General features: G+C 34.9%; 1 protein-coding gene across 7 annotated transcripts in view; it reads right to left on the bottom strand.

Annotated features, from left to right (window-relative positions):
- Positions 1-22,856, bottom strand: part of DCAF6 (DDB1 and CUL4 associated factor 6) — a 117,931-nt gene that overhangs the window by 35,473 nt on the left and 59,602 nt on the right. For 3 of the 7 annotated variants that reach the window (XM_032463789.1, XM_032463788.1, XM_032463790.1), the window contains exons 11-12: positions 17,663-17,833; positions 10,561-10,620 (exon numbers count right to left, since the gene is read on the bottom strand). The exons of 2 other annotated variants lie outside the window; for them this stretch is intronic. In XM_032463789.1, the coding sequence (XP_032319680.1) occupies positions 10,561-10,620; positions 17,663-17,833 (231 nt within the window). The remainder of the gene's footprint in view (positions 1-10,560; positions 10,621-17,662; positions 17,834-22,856) is intronic. 2 more of the 7 variants (XM_032463792.1, XM_032463791.1) reach the window with 1 other exon arrangement.

Below are 22,856 nucleotides of genomic sequence, written 5' to 3' on the forward strand. Positions count from 1 at the left end.
TGTTAATGAAAGCCTTCTTCCTGTGTTATCTATTACCAAGTTATTATTTAATCTCTCTGAATATAATCTACATATTGCAAATCACGTGAAACACAGTTGTATTCATTTAATTTATAAAATGCCTACAGCTGAGAGAATCGGTTCGGTTGTTAATGAAGTCACCAGCCTGGACTAAAACAGCCCATCACTCTATTTCTGCCAGCTACAAAAACTTCAGACCCCCGAGTCTGGTTATCTCCTTGTAGACCAGACCGGCACACAGTGTCTCTGGCAGAAAACACTGCACAGCGCGAACCTAGTTTCTTCAACTGAACTAGTAATGGGAGTATATAGCCAAGGCTTAAAATTCATTTCCTACCCCTGTTCCAGTCTACTCTTCCTCGTTTAATACTCCTCTTGTCAATCATATAAAACCTATCAAGTCAAATTTTCTCAGAAAATGTAGATCCCTAGCTTACTAGTAGATTGACAATTTATTTCTGACAAAATGCATATTTTAAGATAAAAAGGTCTACCAAAAATCTACTTCAAAGAACTAAAAAACTAAATTTGTTTTATTACTTCATTTGAAAAAAACATATTTGTAACCATTTTAATTTCCCCTAACTTGCTCGATGTGTTCAAAGTTAAATCAGCAAGCATATTCTAAAAAACTGCATTATTCAAAGTCTTACTTACATAATGCACAAAAATACATTACAGAAATAATATTTTGCTTAACAAGGAGAGATTTTAATTTAAGAGCCTTAGGGTTTAGAACTTCACCAAACCTATTGGCTTTATACAGAAAGCACCATCAAAATAACTAAAATTCATTAGCAGTACTGTGTCTGAGGATATACAAGTGTCCTTTGTTAAACCTTTGTAGCATGTATTATTATCTCCATTTTACAGATGATGAAGCTGATAATGAGTTAGATTTTTTTTTCTCTAGTTACCTAAGTTTCTTTCTATATGAAGTTCCTACTTACTATACTGTCTTGGAAATAACTTGAATACACAGTAGTAAATAAGACTGCCTAAATAAATATTTTAATTAAGAAATATCAACTGTTGTTGTTATTACTCAGAAATGATGTGTAATTCGTATCAACAACTTTAATATAACTGATAAAAGTTCTGGTAGCCCAAATTGTCAGTTTGGCATAAGAGTATTGGAAATTCAGGCTGGATCTTTTTCCTGGGCACTTAAGAGGTTGAACTGTTTCTTCTTTCTCAAAAACACTACAGAAGAATAAAATTATCTGCAGTGCATTCAGCACAAGGGCAGTGTAGTGGGAAAAAAAGAAATCACTTTTAACTTGTTCTACACTGCTAAGTTTTTAGATGGCCCTTCACAGTCACAGTCATAATGATAATTATTAAAAACAAATGATGATGTCAGTAGCTAAATGTGGTCTCTATCCAAGCAAACTACCACCTATTTAAAACACATGTTTCATAAGCATAGTAACAGCCTCATAAAAATCAAGACAATATACTGTAAAAGACTTCATTTTTCAGAGGTAGAAGTGAATAGTCAATAACATGGGACTCTGGAAACCAAATTTTAAAAATCCTTCCCAGAAAGAGCCCTTTCAGATTAGTGCACTGGGTCAGAAAAAAAAAAAAAAATCTCAGACTGGGCTGGAATATAATTTGAAAGCAACTTCTCTGAGCTTTATTTAACTATGTATCCTCTAAGTCTTTCACAGTAAGAACCGTAAACAAACTTTTTTTTTGGGTAATGCATGTGTTTTCAAGCAATTTAATCTGTTCATTTCAACTATGAAATTATAATCATTTGTGATTCTAAAAAAAAATGACCAAAGTAGACAAAAATGCTATCTTGGTAACTAGGTTTGTATATCATGTAACTAGAGATATGGATGTTTGGACTTTTAGCTAGGATATGCTTGGATACCAATCCTACGTACAAATTTCAACAAAATAATCAAAACGAAGATAATTAAGTAGAATATGGCCACAGTAGTTTGTTTAGAACTACTATGCCCAACATTTTCTCTGCTGCTTGGTCACTATTACAACTCTATAATCATTCATGAATCACCTATAGTAGCTCAGAAAACCTCTGGATCATACAGAAGTGACACAGTTTTTACCCAAGGGATTTTCTGTTATGTAACGAACTTGTCAACATTTTTCATTCCATTGTGCCAAATGTTTAAAGTAAAAATCAAATCTAAAAGGAAACAAAATATATGATAAAATCTTCTGAAAAAATGTTGACACATCAATGATAAAGCTCAACTGTCTGCCCAAGGTTTGCACCGTAACTTACTTGGCATACGTAGAAGAAAAGGACAAATTTCTTAAGTATAGTTTCTAGACCAATGCAAAATTTCCATTTTTATAGGTCAGGAATCTGTCATTTTTCTATAAACCTCAGACTATCAGATACCCAGTTCTCCCAATTATTTGTATAAGGAGGTATATTCTGATTCGAAGTGTAGAAACTGTTTCTAGGAGTAGATTCTCAACAAAGAACACCCACCCATCACGTAGGTGTCTGTGACGTAAGGCGTTTTATTCTAAAATCTAGTGTTCTAACTAGCGCAATCTCACTTTATATAAAAGTTAACTACTTATGAAAGTCATAACCAAACAAAGCGCAGCTTTAGTACTGATATTTACTAAGAAATCTCTCCTATATAATCTTTTGGAAATAATATTCTAGTCAAGTTTTCTTCTTGACAATCAAAACTCAACCTCTGTATCAATAGCAAAAACTTTAACCAAAGATCTTTTTTTCTTGACATAACATAGAAATGTGAATGGAACATAAACATGAGATCAGGATACACAAAGATTCAGACTGTGCCTGATTCCATGTTCCCTCTGATATTTTCAATTTATAGGTTGAAATGCAGCAGTTACTTACTCGGCTTGCTTTTCTCACTTTAGAACTGTTAGTCTTACATCCCTCTGTTCATAAAAGTCTTCTATTCCTATTTCACTTTCATTTTGAGGGAGAACAAACAGGAAGAAAATAACTAAAAGACACTAAGTAAAGACGCCTACCCTATGTGGCACATAAACCCTGCCAAAATTCTCATCCAGTATTTCTTTTTCCTTGACTGTTTCCTCAGTTATAGTCTCTTTCAAAAAAAAAAAAAAAATCAAACCTGTCTGTCATATACTGATTAAACAGATTAATTAACATGACAAAATGTGACTTCTAGATGAAAAGGGAAGAAATGAGGTCGACAGCTTAGGCGCACACGCTCTTCGACCGCTTTCCCTTTCAGTTACTATCCTCCTTGCTTGTTCTGAAATGCTTTCCTTACTTCTCATTTCCATTTCTTCTTCTACTTAACCTTCTTCCTGTCTTTATCAATCCAGGGAAATTGCTCACACTAATGACTGATTAATTTAGTGGAGAATTTTTTTTTTCTTAGAGCCCATTTACTTGCCCTCTTTGCACCAGTTAACTCTCTTGTATTTGAAAATTTCTCTTCTCTTGATCTCTGACACCACACTGTCCTACTTTGCCCTCTGCCTCTTTATGTAGTTGTTACTTCTTTGTCTCCCTTATCAGCACTCCTCTAGAAAAATCTTTAATTCTGGAATTTTTTCTGACTTTTTTTTTTTGTTTTGACATTTTAGATGTCTCACTTTTAACTTTGTCCTAGTTGATTTCATCTACTTTCCTGGTGTCAGTGATCATCTGTACACACAGAACTCTCCAATTTACCTCTCTAGCTCTGGCATCTCTGCTAAGCAGCATAACCATACAATCAACGGCCCAGTAGACTTTCCCACTTGGATGCCTCACACAGACAACTCATACTCAACATATTCAAAACTAAGGTTGTGCTCTCCACCTCCTTCTACACATCCTCTCCCCTATCTTACTCCTCTTCCAGGGTTACCTATTTCAGGAAGTATCCACTCAATTGTACTCAGTCAAAACTAGGGAGTTACCCTTGCAGCACTAGGAATGTCACCTGCTAATCTCTATCATTACCTCCCCTAAATCACCACAAATAAATGTATAAAATCTAAGTCAAAAGATTGCATTTACTATATACAAGCAAGTTTAAGACACACTCTGGCCCTGCTCCCTCCAGTCAGACTGCCATTGCTAAATCATCCTCATACAGAAACTCTGGAGTTGTTACTGCAATTTATACTCTGGACTCCTCTTCAATCCCTTGCCTCATTCTATATATCATCAAATCCTGATTACACCCTAAGTATTTCTTGAATCTCTTCACATATCTACCTTACTTCTGTCATCAGGTTAAAAATCCTTATTTCCAGGAGAACCTCCTAAGTGACTTAAGTCTCTAGTCAATTCTTCATACTCTATTCAGAACGAGCCAGATCAGGCCATATTTCCTATTTTAAATCCTTCATTAGCTTCCTATTGCTCTTAAAATAAAATCTAGAACCTTTAAATGCCCAACAGGTCCTTCTCAGTCTGGACTCTACCAATCTTTTGAAGTTATAGCACACTCCAGCCACACTGGGATTCTTCTAGTCATTCTAATGTGATTATCTCAGAGCCTCTGCACATGCTGGTCATGCTCCCCTTTACTCCCTTCTCCTTGACCTAACTTACTCATACTCACTTTCAGATGATAGCTAAAATGTCTCATCCTCAGGAATGCCTTCTTTATAAGGCCCCCTAGCAGAAGAGATACACACTCACTCTCATATGTTCCCCACTGAACCTTACTTCATCTTTTATAACACTCATAAGACTGATATTCATTTTTTTAATCAACTGTTAGATGAGGCAAAGCTTAGTGGTTATGATCACAGACACTGGAGCCAGGCTGCTTGGATTTGAATCACATTTCTAACACAGATATACAGTGTGTGGCCTTAGACAAGTTTCTTAAACTCTCTTCATCCTCCGTTTCCTCATCTGAAAATGAGGATAATAATGGTACCTGCTGTGTAAGGTTGTGATGCGGATTAAGTAAATCAACATATAAAAACTGTTCAGAGTAATGTCTAGTGCAAAGGAAGTGCAATTTAAGTGTGTTGTTGTTATGGTTAATCTATTATTATCTATTATTATTATTATTATTATTATTATTATTATTATTATTATTATCACTGTTAATCAAATCTATGTTCCACAAACAGGGAGCACTACCTTCATTCATTCATGCATCCTGGTGCCGGGCCCAGTATTTGCCACAAGGTAAACAAGCATTTAAATATTAGTTGAATTAATGAAACAGACATACAAATATGGCTCCACCCTCCTTGTTTCACTTGTTTTTACCTATTTCTTGGAGTCTTGGTTTCTTCATCAATAAAATGAGGATCATAATAGCATTCACCTCATTAAATTACAACACATGAAATATAACACATGTAAAATTCATTCAGCTATTCACATACAAAAAAAAAAATCAATAAATGTCAGCTATTTTATCATAGACAATTTTGAGTCAGAAAACAATTTAACTGGAAATATAGATATTGATCTGGTTAACAGGAGAGGAGAGCCAAGTGAGCATATGCAATAAAAATTAAGTAGTGTTTAACTCCCAAAAGTTCAAATACATCACTAATTGCAAGAATCTACACTAAGTAGTTGGGGAAAGGGGGACTAACTACTTCATCCTAAGTATCTAAGTGATTATTAGTTCTAAGGAATACGAAAAATCCAGAATGAAGTCTAATTTCACTAATTTTTCCCTAGAATTTAAAGCATAGTATTTACAGATATATTTTCATGTGATGAATATCAAACTTATACTTCCCATTAATACAGTAGGCTTCAATCATCAGATATTTATTTAATAAAAACTAGAGTTGCCAAAATACATATAATGGCAATTTAAAATATTGCTTGATATAATATTGTCAAGATGATATTACTAAAATAAAATTTCAACTTGGTGATGGTATAATTTTAAGGGAATAATACTTAATGCATGATAGGTCCAATTTTTCCACTCCCAGTCTACCCTAATAGCATTATTAAAATCTGTTTCACTCGTTTCTGATCATCTACAAGTCTCTTTCTGTACAAACATTTCATTAACATTAAAAGAGGTTTGGCTTATATAAAATAATATAGTGGATAATTAGCATTTATGTTTCTAAAACCTACAAATTAGCATTTTTATTTCTTTAAATCTAGACTAGAAAATGAGTGCCTGACAGATGCCCAGCTGCCCACAGGTGTTAAGTTTCAAACTTAACAGCATTATCAACTTTCAGTTAATGACTATCAATGTAAGGAATATAAAGCAACTTGCTTTAGTCATGACCAAAATTTAAAACTCAGGCAAAATTATTTTCTTATACCCTCCCCAAAATTTAATCTTAAGATCATATGTTTCTTTTGTTGTTGTTACTGTTTTAACAAAATAAGGAGAAATTTCTGGCCTAAATACTAGTTTTAGTAATAGTAAGAGAAATACATGTCAGAAAAGGATTTTTTTCCCTTACAGTACAGTAGTTATAATACTGAGATACAAATAAAAGGAAAACCACAATTCATTAAAATACATTGTTCAGACGAAACATGACAGGTATCACTGTAGCTATTCAAATAGTTTCTAATTAGCACAGAAGGGTTTGACAACTCTGTATACAGAGCCCTAAATCTGAAGAACAGTGGGAAGTACTTCATAACAAGATAAAAACAATGTGCGTGCTGTACACTTATTTCCCTATTACTTTATTTCTTTAAAAATTTTTTTGATAAAATAAAAACTATCAAGGCAACCAGGCAGCTGCATTCATGATCTGGATGGTTTAGACTAAATGTATTTGTTTATCAAATGTTGTGCTTTTGTTAAAAATTCAAGATAAATAAGCAAAAACACTGATTACAAGCAACCAGTTCAATAATGTATATATAATTACTGAAAAAAAATGTTTTCAGTGAAACAAGTTAACTATAACTTAAAAATTTTTATCCTGTTAATCCCCCCCAATAAAGCTAGAAACCTGTAACTACTACGGGAAATTATATTAAGCAACATGTAAAAGGGCCTGGACACCTGGAAGATGAATACTGTCAGGAAAGTATAAAGCTGAATTAACAATTTAAAAATACTTGAGTGTCTCTTTAAGTATGAAAAAGAAACTTAAAATATGCTTAAAATAATCATTAGCAATCTATTCAGAAAAAAAGCTTATTAAATGTCCTACTTTTTCCATTCTACAGGGTAAAACGGAAAACAAAGGTTAAAACTTGAAATAATAGCATATCTGGGGGAATCAACTATCCCCTATACCTTTAATCTCTTCTACAGAGTCTTATTTTATAAACATATTCACAGTTTTAAAATTACAACCCCCTCCCAGGCATTAGCATTCCTCTATATTTTCATCCTTGATTGAGCCTATTGAAAGAGTCATACCAATGTCTCCACTTCTTTCTTTTTTAATCTTCCTCCTCAAACCACCACTGTCTGGCTTCTGCCTCCACATATCACGGAACTGCAGTGCCAAAGCCATCATTAACCCACATACTACCAAATTCAAAAACATTTCTCTGTCCTTCCCATAGCTGGCATCATTGCTCCACAATGCACTACTAACCAGTTCCTCCCTGAACTTTTCTTTTCCTCTGGCTTTGGATGTGGCATTCTTCCTGCCCTGTCTATTTCTCTGATCATTCCTCTTCTGTCTCCTTAGCCAGATCCTTTTCTCTGCTTGCTCCTTGTGGTGTACACTTTGCTCTTTTCACTTTATCCCTTTTCCCTAGACAGTCTCATCCAATCTCATAGTTTCAACTGTTACCTGTAAATTGATGATTCCTAATTTTTAACCTCCACCTCAGACTTCTCTGGTGACTTCCAGAATCATATATCCACCCAAATGTCTATGAGATTTCTCCATCTGGGTATCTAAAGGTACTTCAAACTCAACATATCAAGAAAATCTCATGTATCTGTTCCCCACTATAACCAGCTGTTTCTCCTGAAATTCCTATGTTGGGTTTATCTATATGACTATCTATATAACCCTATCTCTTGATATCACCTGGGTATCAGTTTCTCATTTAAACTAATCAGTCTCAAAGTCCTATCAATTCTATCTCTTAGAAAATCTGTCCATTCTTCTCATTTCCCACTGCTGTCACCTTGGACTGGATCCCTCATCATCTCTCACCTGGCCTACTGCAATAGCTTCTCACATGGCCTTGCTGTTTTCAATTTTACTTACTTCCAATCAACCACCTACAGTGCTGCCAAAATGATCTCAGACATAAATCTGGTCATGTTTCTCCTAAGGTGGAATAAATTCTATAGCATCCCACTGCTTAAAGAATCAATTCACTCACTCATTCAACAAATATTTACTGTTTAATGAAAACACATATGGTGTTAGGCACTGAAAATATTATAGTGAATGAAAAAACATTTAGAGAATATGGAGAAAGACAGGCAAAAAACAAACAATCCCTTAAATAAATGTCTGATTACAATTTTGACAAGTGCAGCAAAGGAAAATAGCACGTCACAACGAGGAAAAGAGGGGAGAACTACTTCAGGTTAGAATGTCATACTACTTTTGGGAAAGCAATAATATCTAAGTGAGATTTGATGAGTAGAAGCTGCTGAAAAGCATTTTTGGTGGCGAGAATAGCATATATAAGAGATTTGAGAGGGAAAGGAGCTCTGAAAGAATTATTAGAGTAACTGAAAGAAGGCCTAACTGGCAAGAGCTTAGTGAGTGAGGGAAGGGGCCAGGTCATATGGACTCTGCAAGCCAAGGTATGTATTTAGATTTATTTCAAAAGGCAAAGGGAAACACAGTTTTAAAGTTTTAGGCAGATGAATGACATGATTAGATTTACATTTTAAAAAGTTCACTCTGTATGTTGGTAGAGAACAGACTATAGCCTGAGTGGATGTGAGGAGACCAGTTAAGAGGTTATTGCATAGTTAGTCCACGTGAGCAGGATGGTGGTGGAAAGTTTCTGTTAACTTTTATAGTAGAAGTTATCTTTAGGTAATATAAGCCTGGAATGTATAAGTCTCCAGTACTTTAAAAAACCCCACTGAACAAAAAGACATGTAAAAGTTCAGGATTTAATTCATCTGGATACACTATCACTAGAACATTTCTGCTCAGAGAACTTACTACAAAATTATACTGATGACGGCCGATCATCACTCAGCTTCTGCCACACCCACTCAATAGCTGACCTTTTATATAATGTCTCCACTTAAATGACTAAAAGGCACAGCATACTTTACATGGCCAAAAAAATAAAGAACCTCTTAATTTCTGCCTCTGAACTTAGTCTACCTTAGTACATGGCATCATCATTTACCCAGGCATTGATGCCAAAAATCTCGGAGTTACCCTTTATTTGTCCCTTTCTATCATATCCTATATCCTACGTAAATTAAGTACCAACTTAAATTAAATATAATAATCAATACAATTCTATGGTAATTATCCTGTAAGGTTAAATAAAATATGAATCTGGCTACAACCTCTCTGGTAGTATTTACATTCATATAATCTTACCAAAAAAAGATGATTTGATTAGAGAGTAGTTTTAAACAGTAGCACAATATATTATAATATAATGCTACAGTTGTGTTTTGCACCTTAAAGTAATTATTCTTCACTGTTAATACCGCTACAATAAATGTATAAAGATAAAACATGCTTAATTCTTAGTTCTCAAATTCATTTACCAATTCATTCATTCATTCTCAAGAGTAGAAAAACCTATAGCAATACTTATCATCTCAGGCCTATAAAGAATAATTTAAGATCAGAAGTACAGAAGGAGTTTTCTAATTTGCTTCACAATTAGTTTCTGAATAATTCTCCAAGATGAATAGTTAAAATTTGATCTATTTCACACTAAATAGGTACTTCGGCAATATTTCATTTCCCCAATACTGTTGACAAACGAATCATCCTGCATATGTAAACTTTCAGCCAACTAAAGCTCATGGCTCTAGCGCTAAGTTATTCTTTCTCAACTTTTTGGAAAATATTTGTCAAATCTGTCTCACCAGCCTCTGCTCATGGCTTCCAGGTCAGCTCTGTACCTCTCCTACTTCAGTAAGTGCAACTGGGAGTGGAAGCATTTTCCCCTCTGACTGGGAGCTTTGGAGCTCATCTCTGCATTCGTGACTGTATTCCTTCAAGTTAAAGCTATCAGGACTTTAGCCACCAGATAAGTGAGACATAAAACCAAGTATTATTACTATAGCAATGTAGCAATATAGAACATTTCTATGTTTAAATAATCTCTTCTAAATTAGCCACTAGGTAATATGCTAATCTCACATCCACAGTTCTACATCATAATTTTGTGATAGCTAGAATAAAAAAAATGGACTATTTTATATCCATTATAATATTGTTACAGGAAGATATTTCAAAGTTGGCATAAAGGGCCAAAGGTAGAAATTAGCTTACACAGGAAATCATCTGCATAGGCCAAGGAAGCCCTTTGTACACAATACCACCTAAGGTAATTTAGCCCGCAAAACACTGACTATCAGATCATAACCAAAATGAAATGCTATGAAAAAGTGAGAGAGAGCTTGGCTTATGCATTGCAATAAAACTATGGATGGATGGGCATAGCGCATCTCCTGTTGCACGCACCCTGTTGCTCGTCAAGTGACATGGATCCGAGCTGTTTGTTAACCACAGAAGAAGGAGAATCTGAAACAAAAATGAGATTTCAACTTAAAAGTAAGCAGCAGAAAACTGCACAGCAATGTCATGATCATCTCTAAGCGTAAGAAACAAATGTATAAGGGTAGGGAATATAAGTAAGTACTGTGGTGTGTTTCCCAAGCAGTGAGTAAGCAGGGCCGTGTGCTTAAAATGTTATTCCAGCAAGCATTTAGCCACTTTGAGAATGAGCTGACAAAAATATTCTTCTACTTTCATGCAAATACCTTTTATCAAATTCATTTAACACAGGCACAAGGTGCAAGGTGGGATAAAATTAAAACGGGGTATGTCCTCCACTAAACAGAAGATGGCCTGGTCCTTCTCAAACCCCCTCTCCAGCTCCTTAAGACGGCTTTCATTTTGGATTGGAGGATTCAAAGCATGAAATGAGATGCTTGCTACACTTTTTGCTAGATGTTATCCTGAGCTGAAAAAGGAGCTCAAGTGAAGACATTAGACAAAGAAAATGGTTTACAAGAGAAATATTCAATGATGTAATTACCATTACACAAACATAGATAACTTTGAAAATTCTATGGTATGTTGTGCATATTAAAACTGTACTGTGATGGTTTCTTTAGGTGCCTGGTGAGAAAAGGCAAAGAGAGGCAAGGAGAAGGCATATGGTCTGAGCTTCATGCTTTCCACCTTGGCTCCAAATAGAGCATTTTATTTTTATCCTTTTGATATACTGAGTTTCTGTGCAAGAACTTGTTTGATGGATAGGTTCTATGGTATAAAAGAACGCAGCATGATAAAATGGATTCTAACCCTGGTTTTGACAATAATTAGCTATGTGACATGGGACAAGGCACAACATTTTTAGGCCTAAAACTTCTCCTTCCTTCCTGGTCATCCTAGGGAGCTGGTAACTAAGAAAGGCACTGGGGAACAGGAGGAGGCGGCTACTCTTCCTGGCTTGGGTTCCAGTGTCTCAGTGGAGCTACTGGAAAGGCGAAAATGTGGATGGCAAGCATAGCTCTCCACTAAATGTAAGAATAATTCTTAGTTTCTAATAATATCTTATGCTCTAGTTCTTAGCAAATGTTGTTAATACAACAAAAACTCTGCACTTTTGTCTTGTCACCAGTTTCTATTCCTAATGGCACACTATTCCTCCCAAGGTAAATATGTTGAGTTGAGAGTGTTTTTAACTCAATACCTAAGAGTTTTCTAACATAGCCTTGATTCTTAGCAATTTTATACCACTTGATTGCTTCCACTTGTATATTTAAAAGTTTGAATCCTGCTACTGGGACTACTTGTATCCATTTTAAGTTGTCTACCTTCTGAGATAATCAGTTTGCTCACAGATTTTTGTAGTACTAGATTTCGATAAAGCAGGATTATTACTTAAATAATAGCTTTTACTTATTCTTACTTATTGCCTCTTAATCAGAACATACAGTTCAACAAGTCTGTACTACACAAAAAAGAAAGTATACAATAGTCCCACCTATGTTCTCTCTGAAGAACAGATAAGTTGGTCTTTAAAGAAAAACAAAATTATATTCTTTAAAGTTAAAAAAAAAAAAAATGTGAGTCAGAGTGAAATAAATATTGGAAAATCCTCCTAGAAAGTCTCTTATGAAATATTTTTTATCCCTTTGGATTTGTTATACATTTCATTGTGCACCCTCATTTTATAATTAAGACCCCTCAGGAAACTATCAGTTCTCCAAGCAATCATTCAAATACTTAATTTTTTCATAAATATTATGGAACATACAAAGCTTATAAAATAAAGTGCATTTTACAGAAGTTTTAAAATAAAATTTAGGAAGTAGTTAAGTCTCTAAAAAAAACACACACACTGATAAAGTATTTAGAATGCTATCATCTCCACAAAGTTGTGTATTTTCAAACTCTTGGAATATTTAAAATGTAAGTGAAGTTTAGGCTAAGACACAAAGATAATATTAAACTAAAAGGGCTTCCTTTTTACAATCTGTCACAGATATTGCATATATGTGAGGAATTATTTGTCACTCTTCCCATGCTGAAGACCAGTTTTTAGAAGAAATCATTCTTGATCATTGCTTCTATTCTATTTTTAATCTTGGGTACCATGCAACTGTTTTTTGGAAGGATAATTCTCCTGTCACATAAACATTTGAAGTAAAATGTTTTTATATTATTAGATATTCATAAATACAATACCCACAACTTGTAACTTACAGGAATACTTGCAAATATTAGCACAGTAATTATCAGAATATCTAATAATAAAAAATCAAGTATTAATTCACTGCTGATTGCTTCAGTTGTCTGCATACTCTACTCCATCTCTCTGTGAAATATCTTCTAGAAAACACTATCACAAAATCAAAATCTGATCATATGGCCCAATGACAATTTATTACAAAATCCAAGATGGCCGGTTGGCTTTTTGGGAGTGTTTATTATTATTTTTAAAGTAGAAATAAACTTTAAACAAAAAGCTCATTCAGTACTCAGCTCAAGGTGTCTCATGGATAATTACTGTATATTTCAAAAACAATTTGTGTTTTAGCTTTGAGAAAATTCTTTAGCCCCTGGACATCTTTCAAGTGCGGAGAAAAATAAGGAATTATAGTCCAATAGGTAAGAAACAAGGACTCTTTAACCAGGTTCCCTGAGTTCAAATCTGGCTTTTCCACTCAGTGATACTATAACCATGGGCAAGTTATTTAATGTCTCTAAGCCTCAGTTTCTCCACCTATAAAATGGGGATAATTATGCTATCTACCACATATTGTTCTTATGAAGATTTAATGAGATAATCCATGTAAACTACTTAGGCAGCACACAGGAAAGGGTCATTTAATGTTATTATTACTTCCTTGATTTTCAGAAACATGGTATTAAATGAAAAACAGTGTTAGGAAGCTGTTCTGAAAAAAACAGAGCATATTTCCATGTTTAAAGTTCTAAGAGACTCATCATCATTTTGCTCAGGACTCTGTCATTCAAAGTAGTTAAGGAGTAACTGCAGAACTAGGCCAACATTGCATCTAATTTACTAACTGCTTATGTTATAAACACTAAAAACATGGGTCAAACACATACATTTGAGAGGTGCCGCACGTGACCTGTGGGGGAACTGTGATCTTGTACAGAGCTTGCTTGTGCGGGACCCGGTAAATGCTGATTTTTTCCAATATGGCTCAGTTTTGAAAAGCCCTTTTTCAAAATATATTCACCAATGTTTTATACCCTTTTGGGGTATAAAAATTACTTTTTTCTTTTCCAATCGGCAAAACCGTGCCATAAAGTGAAAAAACAGTTCCTACCTGACACCCTCTCTAGGCTGGCTCCATGCTCCAGTGGGGCTCTGTGGTGGTTGGGCCAGTACCAGCAGACTCCACAGGGTGTCGTCACTCTGAGCAGGAGCCAGCAACCCATGACTTCAGGGGACCTGAAATGGAAAAAAAGAGTTGGGTTTAAAATCAGCCATATGCTGAATGCCTCTGCCATAGCTGCTTACGGCATTCATCTGGTAAAGATACATACAGCTCATTCAAAACCCTAAATGCTCTCAACTTTACATGGCTGTATCTGAGGACATTTTGAGGTAGTTATGTTAAAGTTACTATAATTAAGATAGCACATTATTATGTGTTCTACTTTAATTAGGAGTACAAAAACTTAATACAGTATTCTGTACCCCATCCTTACACCATTTCTATAAATTATGGCAGGCCACGCTATCTAAATAAATCAATAATTGGGAAACTTGAGGCATAAAGCAGCCAAATGACCTGCCCAAGGTCAGAGGCCCAGGGACAAGAACTCAGCCAGTCTAATACCCAGGCAATAATCTGATGAAGGCAAATTCATCTCTTTATGATTTAAAAAAAAAATTATTGAAAGGCTATGAATGAGTTGTGATGTATTTCCTAAAAGCCTAGAAAAAAATGCACTTTATTTTAAACTAAAGTGAAAATATTTTAAAGTACTATATACTGACTTTGAAAAATAAAAATTTTGGAAATTAGCTATAAAGAATTATCATTTACAGGTGTCAAAAAATCTTTTAGAGCAGTGGTTTTTCAAAGTGTGCTTCAGAGCAGAGATGGCTTGGGGGTGGCAAGAAGGATAAGCAGGTAGGTTGTCATTTCTAATCTCTGTGTTAAATCACAACAGTGTCACTTTTACATTTTATACTAGAACTTCCCCATGACATTCTGATTTCATAGCTGAAAAAAAAAAGGGAGGAGGACCACTGTCTAAACATATCTTAACATCTATCTTATATAGCTTATTTTAAATAGCGCTTTGAAACTGAAGGTGTCACCATTTGGTGCCTTGGAATGATGTTTTAGTTTTCAGTTGCCAAGAAATACTCGCATTAGGCCCCTTTCCATTAAAATGTTGATTATTTCTACAAAATGGCTTGACAGTTTAATCCCATTTTCCTACAAAAATTAAGAATTGTAGATTCATCTTACACTTAGCCTTTCAAAAAAACTTCTCATGAGTCCTGTATTTTGAAAAGAGAATGAAATATCTGCCAGACACTGTAATCATTCAGAAATTCTACACGTGTTAAAATTTCTTGGTTTCCAAATCACATTAATATCTCCTTTGAGTATCCTGTGACTAAAAGGTTTAAATAGGTGCGAATACAGTAGAAATATCATTTATTGACAGTATCATCACTTACTGATAATATTGTAAACATATCATAAATGTTTCATGAGAATTGCACATTCTTCTATTGTCAAAAAGTTAAAATCTAAATGTTAATTTTGGTGTTGTCTGTACTGATGATTTTAGTAGTAACATCTAGCATGAGAGAATGGATCAATTAATGTCCAATATACACATACACTAAATTATACTTATACATCATGAAGTCTAAGAAAATATTTTGCTAATTGTTATTCAAATAAAACCTATCTCCCTGTTGAATTTCATGAACTCAATTCCTATTCTGTATTTTTATAATTTGTGTGTTCTGAAATAAAGAATTTTGCATTAAGGCAACTCATCTCTCTTCATATCCAAAATTAACTAAATGAACAACACAGATACACTTTATTAGTTGTCCTTTGTAGTAAACTAACAACACATTATATAACTGTTCTTAAAGGTCTGAATTACCAAATAGTGTTCCCGACATGGGAGGACAGATAGGATAAAAGGAACTCTGACAAATGAACCCAGGGCACATCACAGGTTCGCTTTACCAGGGCCTCATGCGAATGCTATGCTGAAAGCATATGACACGGGTGAAGAACTTCACCCTGTAGGTGAAGAGAGCAGCATACACTGAGTGATAGCGCTAAGGGCCTCTAACACTGGTCCACGTGGGCAGCCACAGGGGCTCAAGCATGTTGTTTAATAGCAATATAAGGATAACAGGTTTCTCAACTTCCAAACTGGCAAGATGTCTACTCAACTATGGCTTTTTAAAGATGACCACAAATGGACTGATTAGCAAACTAGATCCTATTTAATAAGAACGATGCTTGGAGTTGGGAAAACAGCATGTTACTTCAGAGACCATATAATCACCCTAAAGCTTCCTGATCCTAAAAAGAACTTGCTTCAATTCAAACTGATGAACTAGATATAAAGACTGAGTGTTACAATATTTTCCTCCAGTTCACAATGTACATTTCTCCACCGATAATGTAGGCAGTTTTGTTTTATACTCAATTCACTTTAATACTTGGCTTGCTATCTGCTAAATTTCAGCATTTTAGAAATATTTATACATGTAGGGACATTTTATCTTCCTTTTCATGTTGCATATTTTTACTCTTAAAACCTCAGAGCTAGAGTTTTATACATACCACAAAATCATAGCAAAAATGTCTTATTATTAAAAGATTTTTGTACATTTAAAAAAAAAAGTCAGAGACACCTTTGCTTGACCAGTATTCCCTCTATTAATACAACACTAAAAAATCAGGTCCACAATCTGTTCCAAACGTCACACCTATGTTACAACTACTTAAATCTATTTTATTTCACCAGGATATTATATAACGTGCTTTTGTTACCACAGCACTTAGTGGAACAGATATTTATAAAGTGGAAGCTGTTCAGTTCTACCAATATCCCAATTAATTGCAAGTAACTTAATCACAGTTCACAAAGTGATTAATTTACAATTCATCACTTAGTGTGGCAAAATAAAGTATATTAAAATACTATAATCTCATTAGTATGAGAACCTAGAGACAACCTAGTTCCTAAATAAAGGTTTACAGCACCTGGTATACTGTCTATAGTACAAGATATACATGACCTACTATCCATCTTGAAAGAATTAAGCTGACAGATTATTTTATGGTATATGTTTCACTAATTCTTTCAACAAATGTTTATTGAGCATCATGAGCTTTTTGGCCATAAAAAACTGGGCCATTAAAATACTTGAGGGAAAAGAGAGTGGCACAGATTATTACTGTCATATCAGAGTTTTACAGCATAAAAACAGAAACATAAGACTGAAAGTATTTTTGATCCCTACATATCAGAAAGTTGATTATGTGTAGGAGGAATAAGTTAAGAAAATAATTGGAATTTTTTAAATAATTACAGAAGGGAATGATTGAGTCAGCATGCTAGTATGGCCAAACAACATTGTAATTCTAAAATGTAGCATTACTGGGTTTATATGGGACTAGAAATACTGGTTAACTTTCAAAGCAAAAAAAAAAAAAAAAAAGCGCTGGGAGTCAAGCAAAGATATTTCAGCATACAGGAAATTTCAATAGAAATATCAATGCAGGCTCTAAATTCACTAGATCATTAGCTAGTAGCTCATTAGCTATAAAACATTTGCCCCTCTCTAAAATTTTACAAATAAAATAATGGACTATTTTATATTCATCTCTCTAGCAAGTACTGCTGCCAATCCGCTCCTCTAGCCATGTGATGCTAAATTTCACCATGTGCAAGACAGGGAGGGAAAAGCTGCAAGCGCATCAGCTCTCTTTGAATGGGGAAAAGGGAAGCATCTTATCACACAGCAGCAGTGTTAAAAAAAAAAACCAACTTGACCAGCTGCTTAAGGACACTTGACATTAACAACCTGAAGCATGAGGGTCCTGTGAAGCGCCCTCATGAGAAGACTGATCAGAAGTGGAAGGCTGCTGCTGGGATCGCGCAGCCAGCTCCTGCTGCCTCTGCTGCTCAGCCCTCTTAAGCCTCAGTTGTTGCAGGCGCTTACGGAGCAAAGCTATCTCAGGCCCCCTCAGAAATTCTGACACAGATAGGAAAAGAAAGGTGAAAAGACAGTAACAAAACAGGTAACAGTAAGAATTTGATTATACATTAAAGAGAGAAGGGTATAAATAAAACATAGGTCTCACAAAGGAATACTGAAAACAAATTACTCATAAAAAACTAATCATTAAATTATGACAAACTATACACATGTACACACCCAAGGGCTTCTGTTTAACTATGATGAGTTAAGACACATAGAGTTATCTAATAATATTTAAGTAATTAAACAGAATGAAAATAGTCTTCCACAAGCAAAGCATTTAAAAGTGAACATTCCTTCCTAATTTCATCTTTTTAAAATACTAAGAAAAACTGAAAAATATCAGTTAACTCATCTAATCTATACACAAAAACTACTTTACTAATTTCAATCAAATAGTTAAAATTGTAAAAAAGTTATGCATTTGGAAATCATTCTTGTAATTAGTAGAGCCCTTTAAAGAGAAAAGTTACATATTTTTCAGCTAAAATGTTTCTTTTTACGTTAGAATTATCATTTACTTTTTTTTTAAGCTGAAAAATATTTAAATAATCTTCAATATATTCTTGAACTTTATCTGAAGCAGTGGTCATAGATAAAAAGTAGAAATAGTGTAACATGAAATTCTGTAGAGACTGAGTGCCTACGATGTATGAGGCACTGTTTTAGGCTCTGGGGATAAATAAAACATTGAACAAAATAGTCTCTACTCATGTGGAGTTTATATTCTGAGAGGAAAATGGGTATCAGTGAATACAAACACACACGTATGTAATACACATGTATGCGTTCGTATGTGTCAAGTGGGGATAACTGCTACGAAGTAAACTGGGCAGGGTAAGGTAAGGGTGATGGAGATAGTGAGGGGGTTGTTCTATGTATGGTCATTAGGGAAGGCTTCACCTCGTAAGATGATTTTTGAACAAAGACTTCAAGGATGTGAGGGAGTAATCCACATGGATATCTCAAGGAAGAGTGTTCCAGGGGGAGGAAAGAGCAAGTACAAGTGCTCAGAGGGGGAGGTGTACCTGGACGTGGGATACATATTACAGGTAACGGCAGAAGAATTTGCTAGCGGTTTGGATGTAGAGTGATTCCAAAGGTTTTGGTGTAGGTAACAGGAAAAATGGAGCTGCCATTGATCACAACGGGGAAGAATGGAGAAAGAGCAAGGAGTACTACAGGGAAGAAAAGAACTAACAGGTATCCAAGTGAAGAAACTGAGTAGGGACCAGTCAACTGTAACGGCCTAAAATTCACCAGTAAATCTGGGTATCACTGGCGACGTTACTTTAAGCCAGCTAGAGAGTGATAATAAAGAAGTCTAAGAACTGAACTCTGGAATACTACAGTGTTTAAGAGAAGGAGGAATAGGAAGAAGAAGGTCAAGCCAATGAGGAGGCCGGAGAACTGAGTGAGCAGAGTTCTGCAGGCTCAGTGGTGAACGTGTGTCAAGAAGAATAAAGCAAGCAGTTGTGTTAAATGCTGCTGATACGATGAAAAAGATACTGGCCGAGAACTAATCACAAGGAAGACCTTGACAAGAGTCGTTTCAGCAAAATCACAGGGGCCAAAACCTGACTGAAACAGGTTCAAGAGAAAGGAGAGGTAATGAAGTAGAGAGACAAAGTATATATACTTTCCCCAGAAGTCTTGCTAATAATGGGGAACAGAGAAATCAGATGATTTATTGATAGGAGAATAAAGAGTCCTAAGAGGCTTGTTTGTTTTAGTTTGGGAGATAACACCTATGCTCGTATGCTGATGGACAATGTTTAAGTGGAAGGAGGAAGAAAGATGATGCTTGAAAAGAAGTGGGCAAATCCAAGCATGATGTCCTTGTGTAGACCATCAGTAATAGTGGATAAGAGGAGGAATTGCTTTTGCATAGGTGCATACAAATTTCATCCACTATAATCAAAGGGGAGGCAGAGAGATTTGATGGTCGTAGATTCAATGGAGGGATCACATGGAATTTCTCTGTGACACTGACAGCAAATTGCACAAACTACGCTGACAGCAAATTGCACAAACTACCAAAGAACTTACAGAACCTCTTTTACACAGGTTACAAGGGTACAAAATTTGGTTCATTGTTTCAGAATCAATCATGCCAGAGATACTAACATCTTGATACCACGGCCTCTACTTATAAAGAATTTTATTCAATTGGTAGTTAAGATTTAATAATCCAAGTATCAAAGTCTCTCATTGCTAGTTCCTCCTAGAAAATTCTCTTGTACCAAGCAGTACAGTGTTCACTAACAAACTGCGATGTTCAATAGCACTGTGCCTCCTTCTTAGGTATATGGGTATACCATATTTATTGTCAGGACAGCAGTAACACTTTTAGCAACATAAAGTAAAGCATTATTATGCAGCCATAAAGTTTGTCATTTTACACTTCAAAGCAAATTACCATAAAGAGAGCGATTACAGATATGTCAAGTTTTGCTAAGAAAATTTTTAAAAAATAACAAAAATACACTCAACTTCATTGTCTTTCCAAACCCTCTCTTGTGCTGCCCAACGTTTATGGGGGTATGAGTCTCCATCCAAGACCCACCAGGTGATGCAGCAGGCTCTAAGTACAAGCAGTGATGCCCTATGACTTTGAAAATCATGATTTAGTTACGATAATGTCATGAACAACTAATTTAACACTTCCACTGCCTTTTAAAGAATTTGTCTGCTTACTTATAAGGCTGGTTGTATGTGGCTTTTCCCCATGAGTTAAAAAAAAAAAAATGAGGACAGGGAAAGAAGTCATCACACATCTACTGGGAAAGGCAAATACTGAATTAAAAATTCCCACCAGACATACCAGACTAAACAAACACTACTAGCAGTTTGAAATATTAAAGGCAGGTAAGATACATACACATTACATCCTTTAAAAATGTATAAACAAGCATATATAATTTATAATATGAATAAATGCTTAGAGAATTCGTTTTTGTCAACATTAGCCAAAATGGAAGGCGAATACAATGAATGTCTTTGGGTTAAATTTTTTAAAACAATAACAAAAAAATCTTCAACAGTGAGTCAAGAACTGCTAACTTCTTGGGAAGTTTGTACTTTCATCTCTTCAAACAACTACTAACCCTATCCTTGTTTTCCTCCGAAAGAATCCAGGCTAGTCTCCAAAATGATTTATTCCCACTGTTATAAAAAAAACCATAAACTGCAGTTGACCCAACAAAGGTCCACTTGCTTCTAACATCAAGTCCTGCCTCTCCTCCAAAACACAGGGTCTTCTGTCTTGGACACGGGGTTATTTTTATGTCTAATTTGGTGGTACTTTATCTGCTTGCTATCCACTGTCCCCTACTCCCAACTGTCCTCCATTCTCAACTCGCTCCTTTGCCCAAGGGAATCACTGCGTATTTTCTTCTCCAAGAAATGGTCACTCCTTTACTGACTTCCAAGTTCTTCTTATCTCTTCTTTAGTTTCCCCAAAGTGGTTATTAACCTAATACTTCTCGTTGTTTCTAATCTATAAATGGTCTATACCTCATCTGACTAGACCCTGATCCCCTTTATACTACACAACAGAGTTCTTACTTCCCCAGCGATTACACAGAGCTCAATATGGCTAGAAAGAATCTGAATAGACCTAAATAAATGTGTAAATCTGAGCAGACAACAGTAATTTGTAAATAAGCAGGAATCCACACATAAGCCGTATGATATACTAACTTAAAAAACTTCAGTTCTCATGGTCTGAGTGGTCATTAATTAGAAACACATCGATTCTTAAGGTGACTTACTTCTCAAGGTAAGCACCCCCCAAAACTGAATTCTGTATGTACTGATATCCCCATCCAATCCAAAGAAACCACCTTCTCTAATCATATACTTTTATTTAGATTACAATAAAACCAAAGGAGGTAATTAAACTGTAACACACTGGAATGACTCCATCATTTAACACTCTCTCATTGTAAGAAGCTCCTAACCATGGGAAAAAATTATAAACAACACATGAAATGAAGACATTTCCAGGTTTAGTTTGAGAAGCAACTAAAAGTGATGTCTGATAGGCACTACTGAGAAAGAAAAAATGTTTTATAGTTACTTTGAAATGCTTTGTACAAATAAAATTATGAAGATTTCATTTTAACCTATATAGTTTCAGCTCATAGTCATTCTTCTCTGGTTTTTAAATAGATACCTCACAATGATATTTTCAAAAGCACAGTCTTTTGTTAAATAGTCAAGAAAAGACCACGTATAATGTAAGAATCAAAATGTCTAATCAGATTCTGATTTATGTATATAGAAATGGTTTCAAATGGTGTGACTATGCGAATTAGAATAAAATTCAAGAATACAAAGGGTGAAGAAGTCAAAATTTTGAAAAAAGATCTACCAGCTGACCTCAAATTCCACTTGACTATATTTATCTTCCTAATTCAAATACAAAACCCAGAGCCAACTCTGTGGCCCCCTCTAGACACAGTATTCTTCAGGTATGCATTTCATATATTCACCTCACTGCCACTCCATTTTATTTTTTTTCCTACCCATATTTCTGCTTATCCTGATTTCATCATTTATCGGAATGATTTTTTAAAAGTGTTTCTGTAAGTTACCTTAAAATATTTCTAGAACAAAGTAAGAAAAAGTATCTATTCAGTCTTATGTGGTTGGGACAGCCAAGGGTAAACAATGGATCCAAAACCGATAAATGACTGGATATCCATTCAGAGCATCTTCCCTAAATAACATCAAACTTGGGGAGCCTACTAGAAACATCTAGAATAAATGAAGTGGGACTGAAATTATAAAGACCATAATATAGCTAAATATACTCTACATAGCTTATGGCTAGCTTAAAGATAATAATTTTAACAATATCTTTAACGAGTGACTTCTGTTGGGAGGGAAAAGAGGCTTACATAGAACAAGACAGATAATGTCTCTGTCTGTATGAGAGCACATTCTAGTAACAGAAAATAAGGCATAAGTGAATCAATAAAAAATAAACAAAATAATTACACATTTTAATAAC

The sequence above is a fragment of the Camelus ferus genome, chromosome 21, assembly GCF_009834535.1.
Source record: "Camelus ferus isolate YT-003-E chromosome 21, BCGSAC_Cfer_1.0, whole genome shotgun sequence".
Classification (NCBI taxonomy): domain Eukaryota; kingdom Metazoa; phylum Chordata; class Mammalia; order Artiodactyla; family Camelidae; genus Camelus; species Camelus ferus.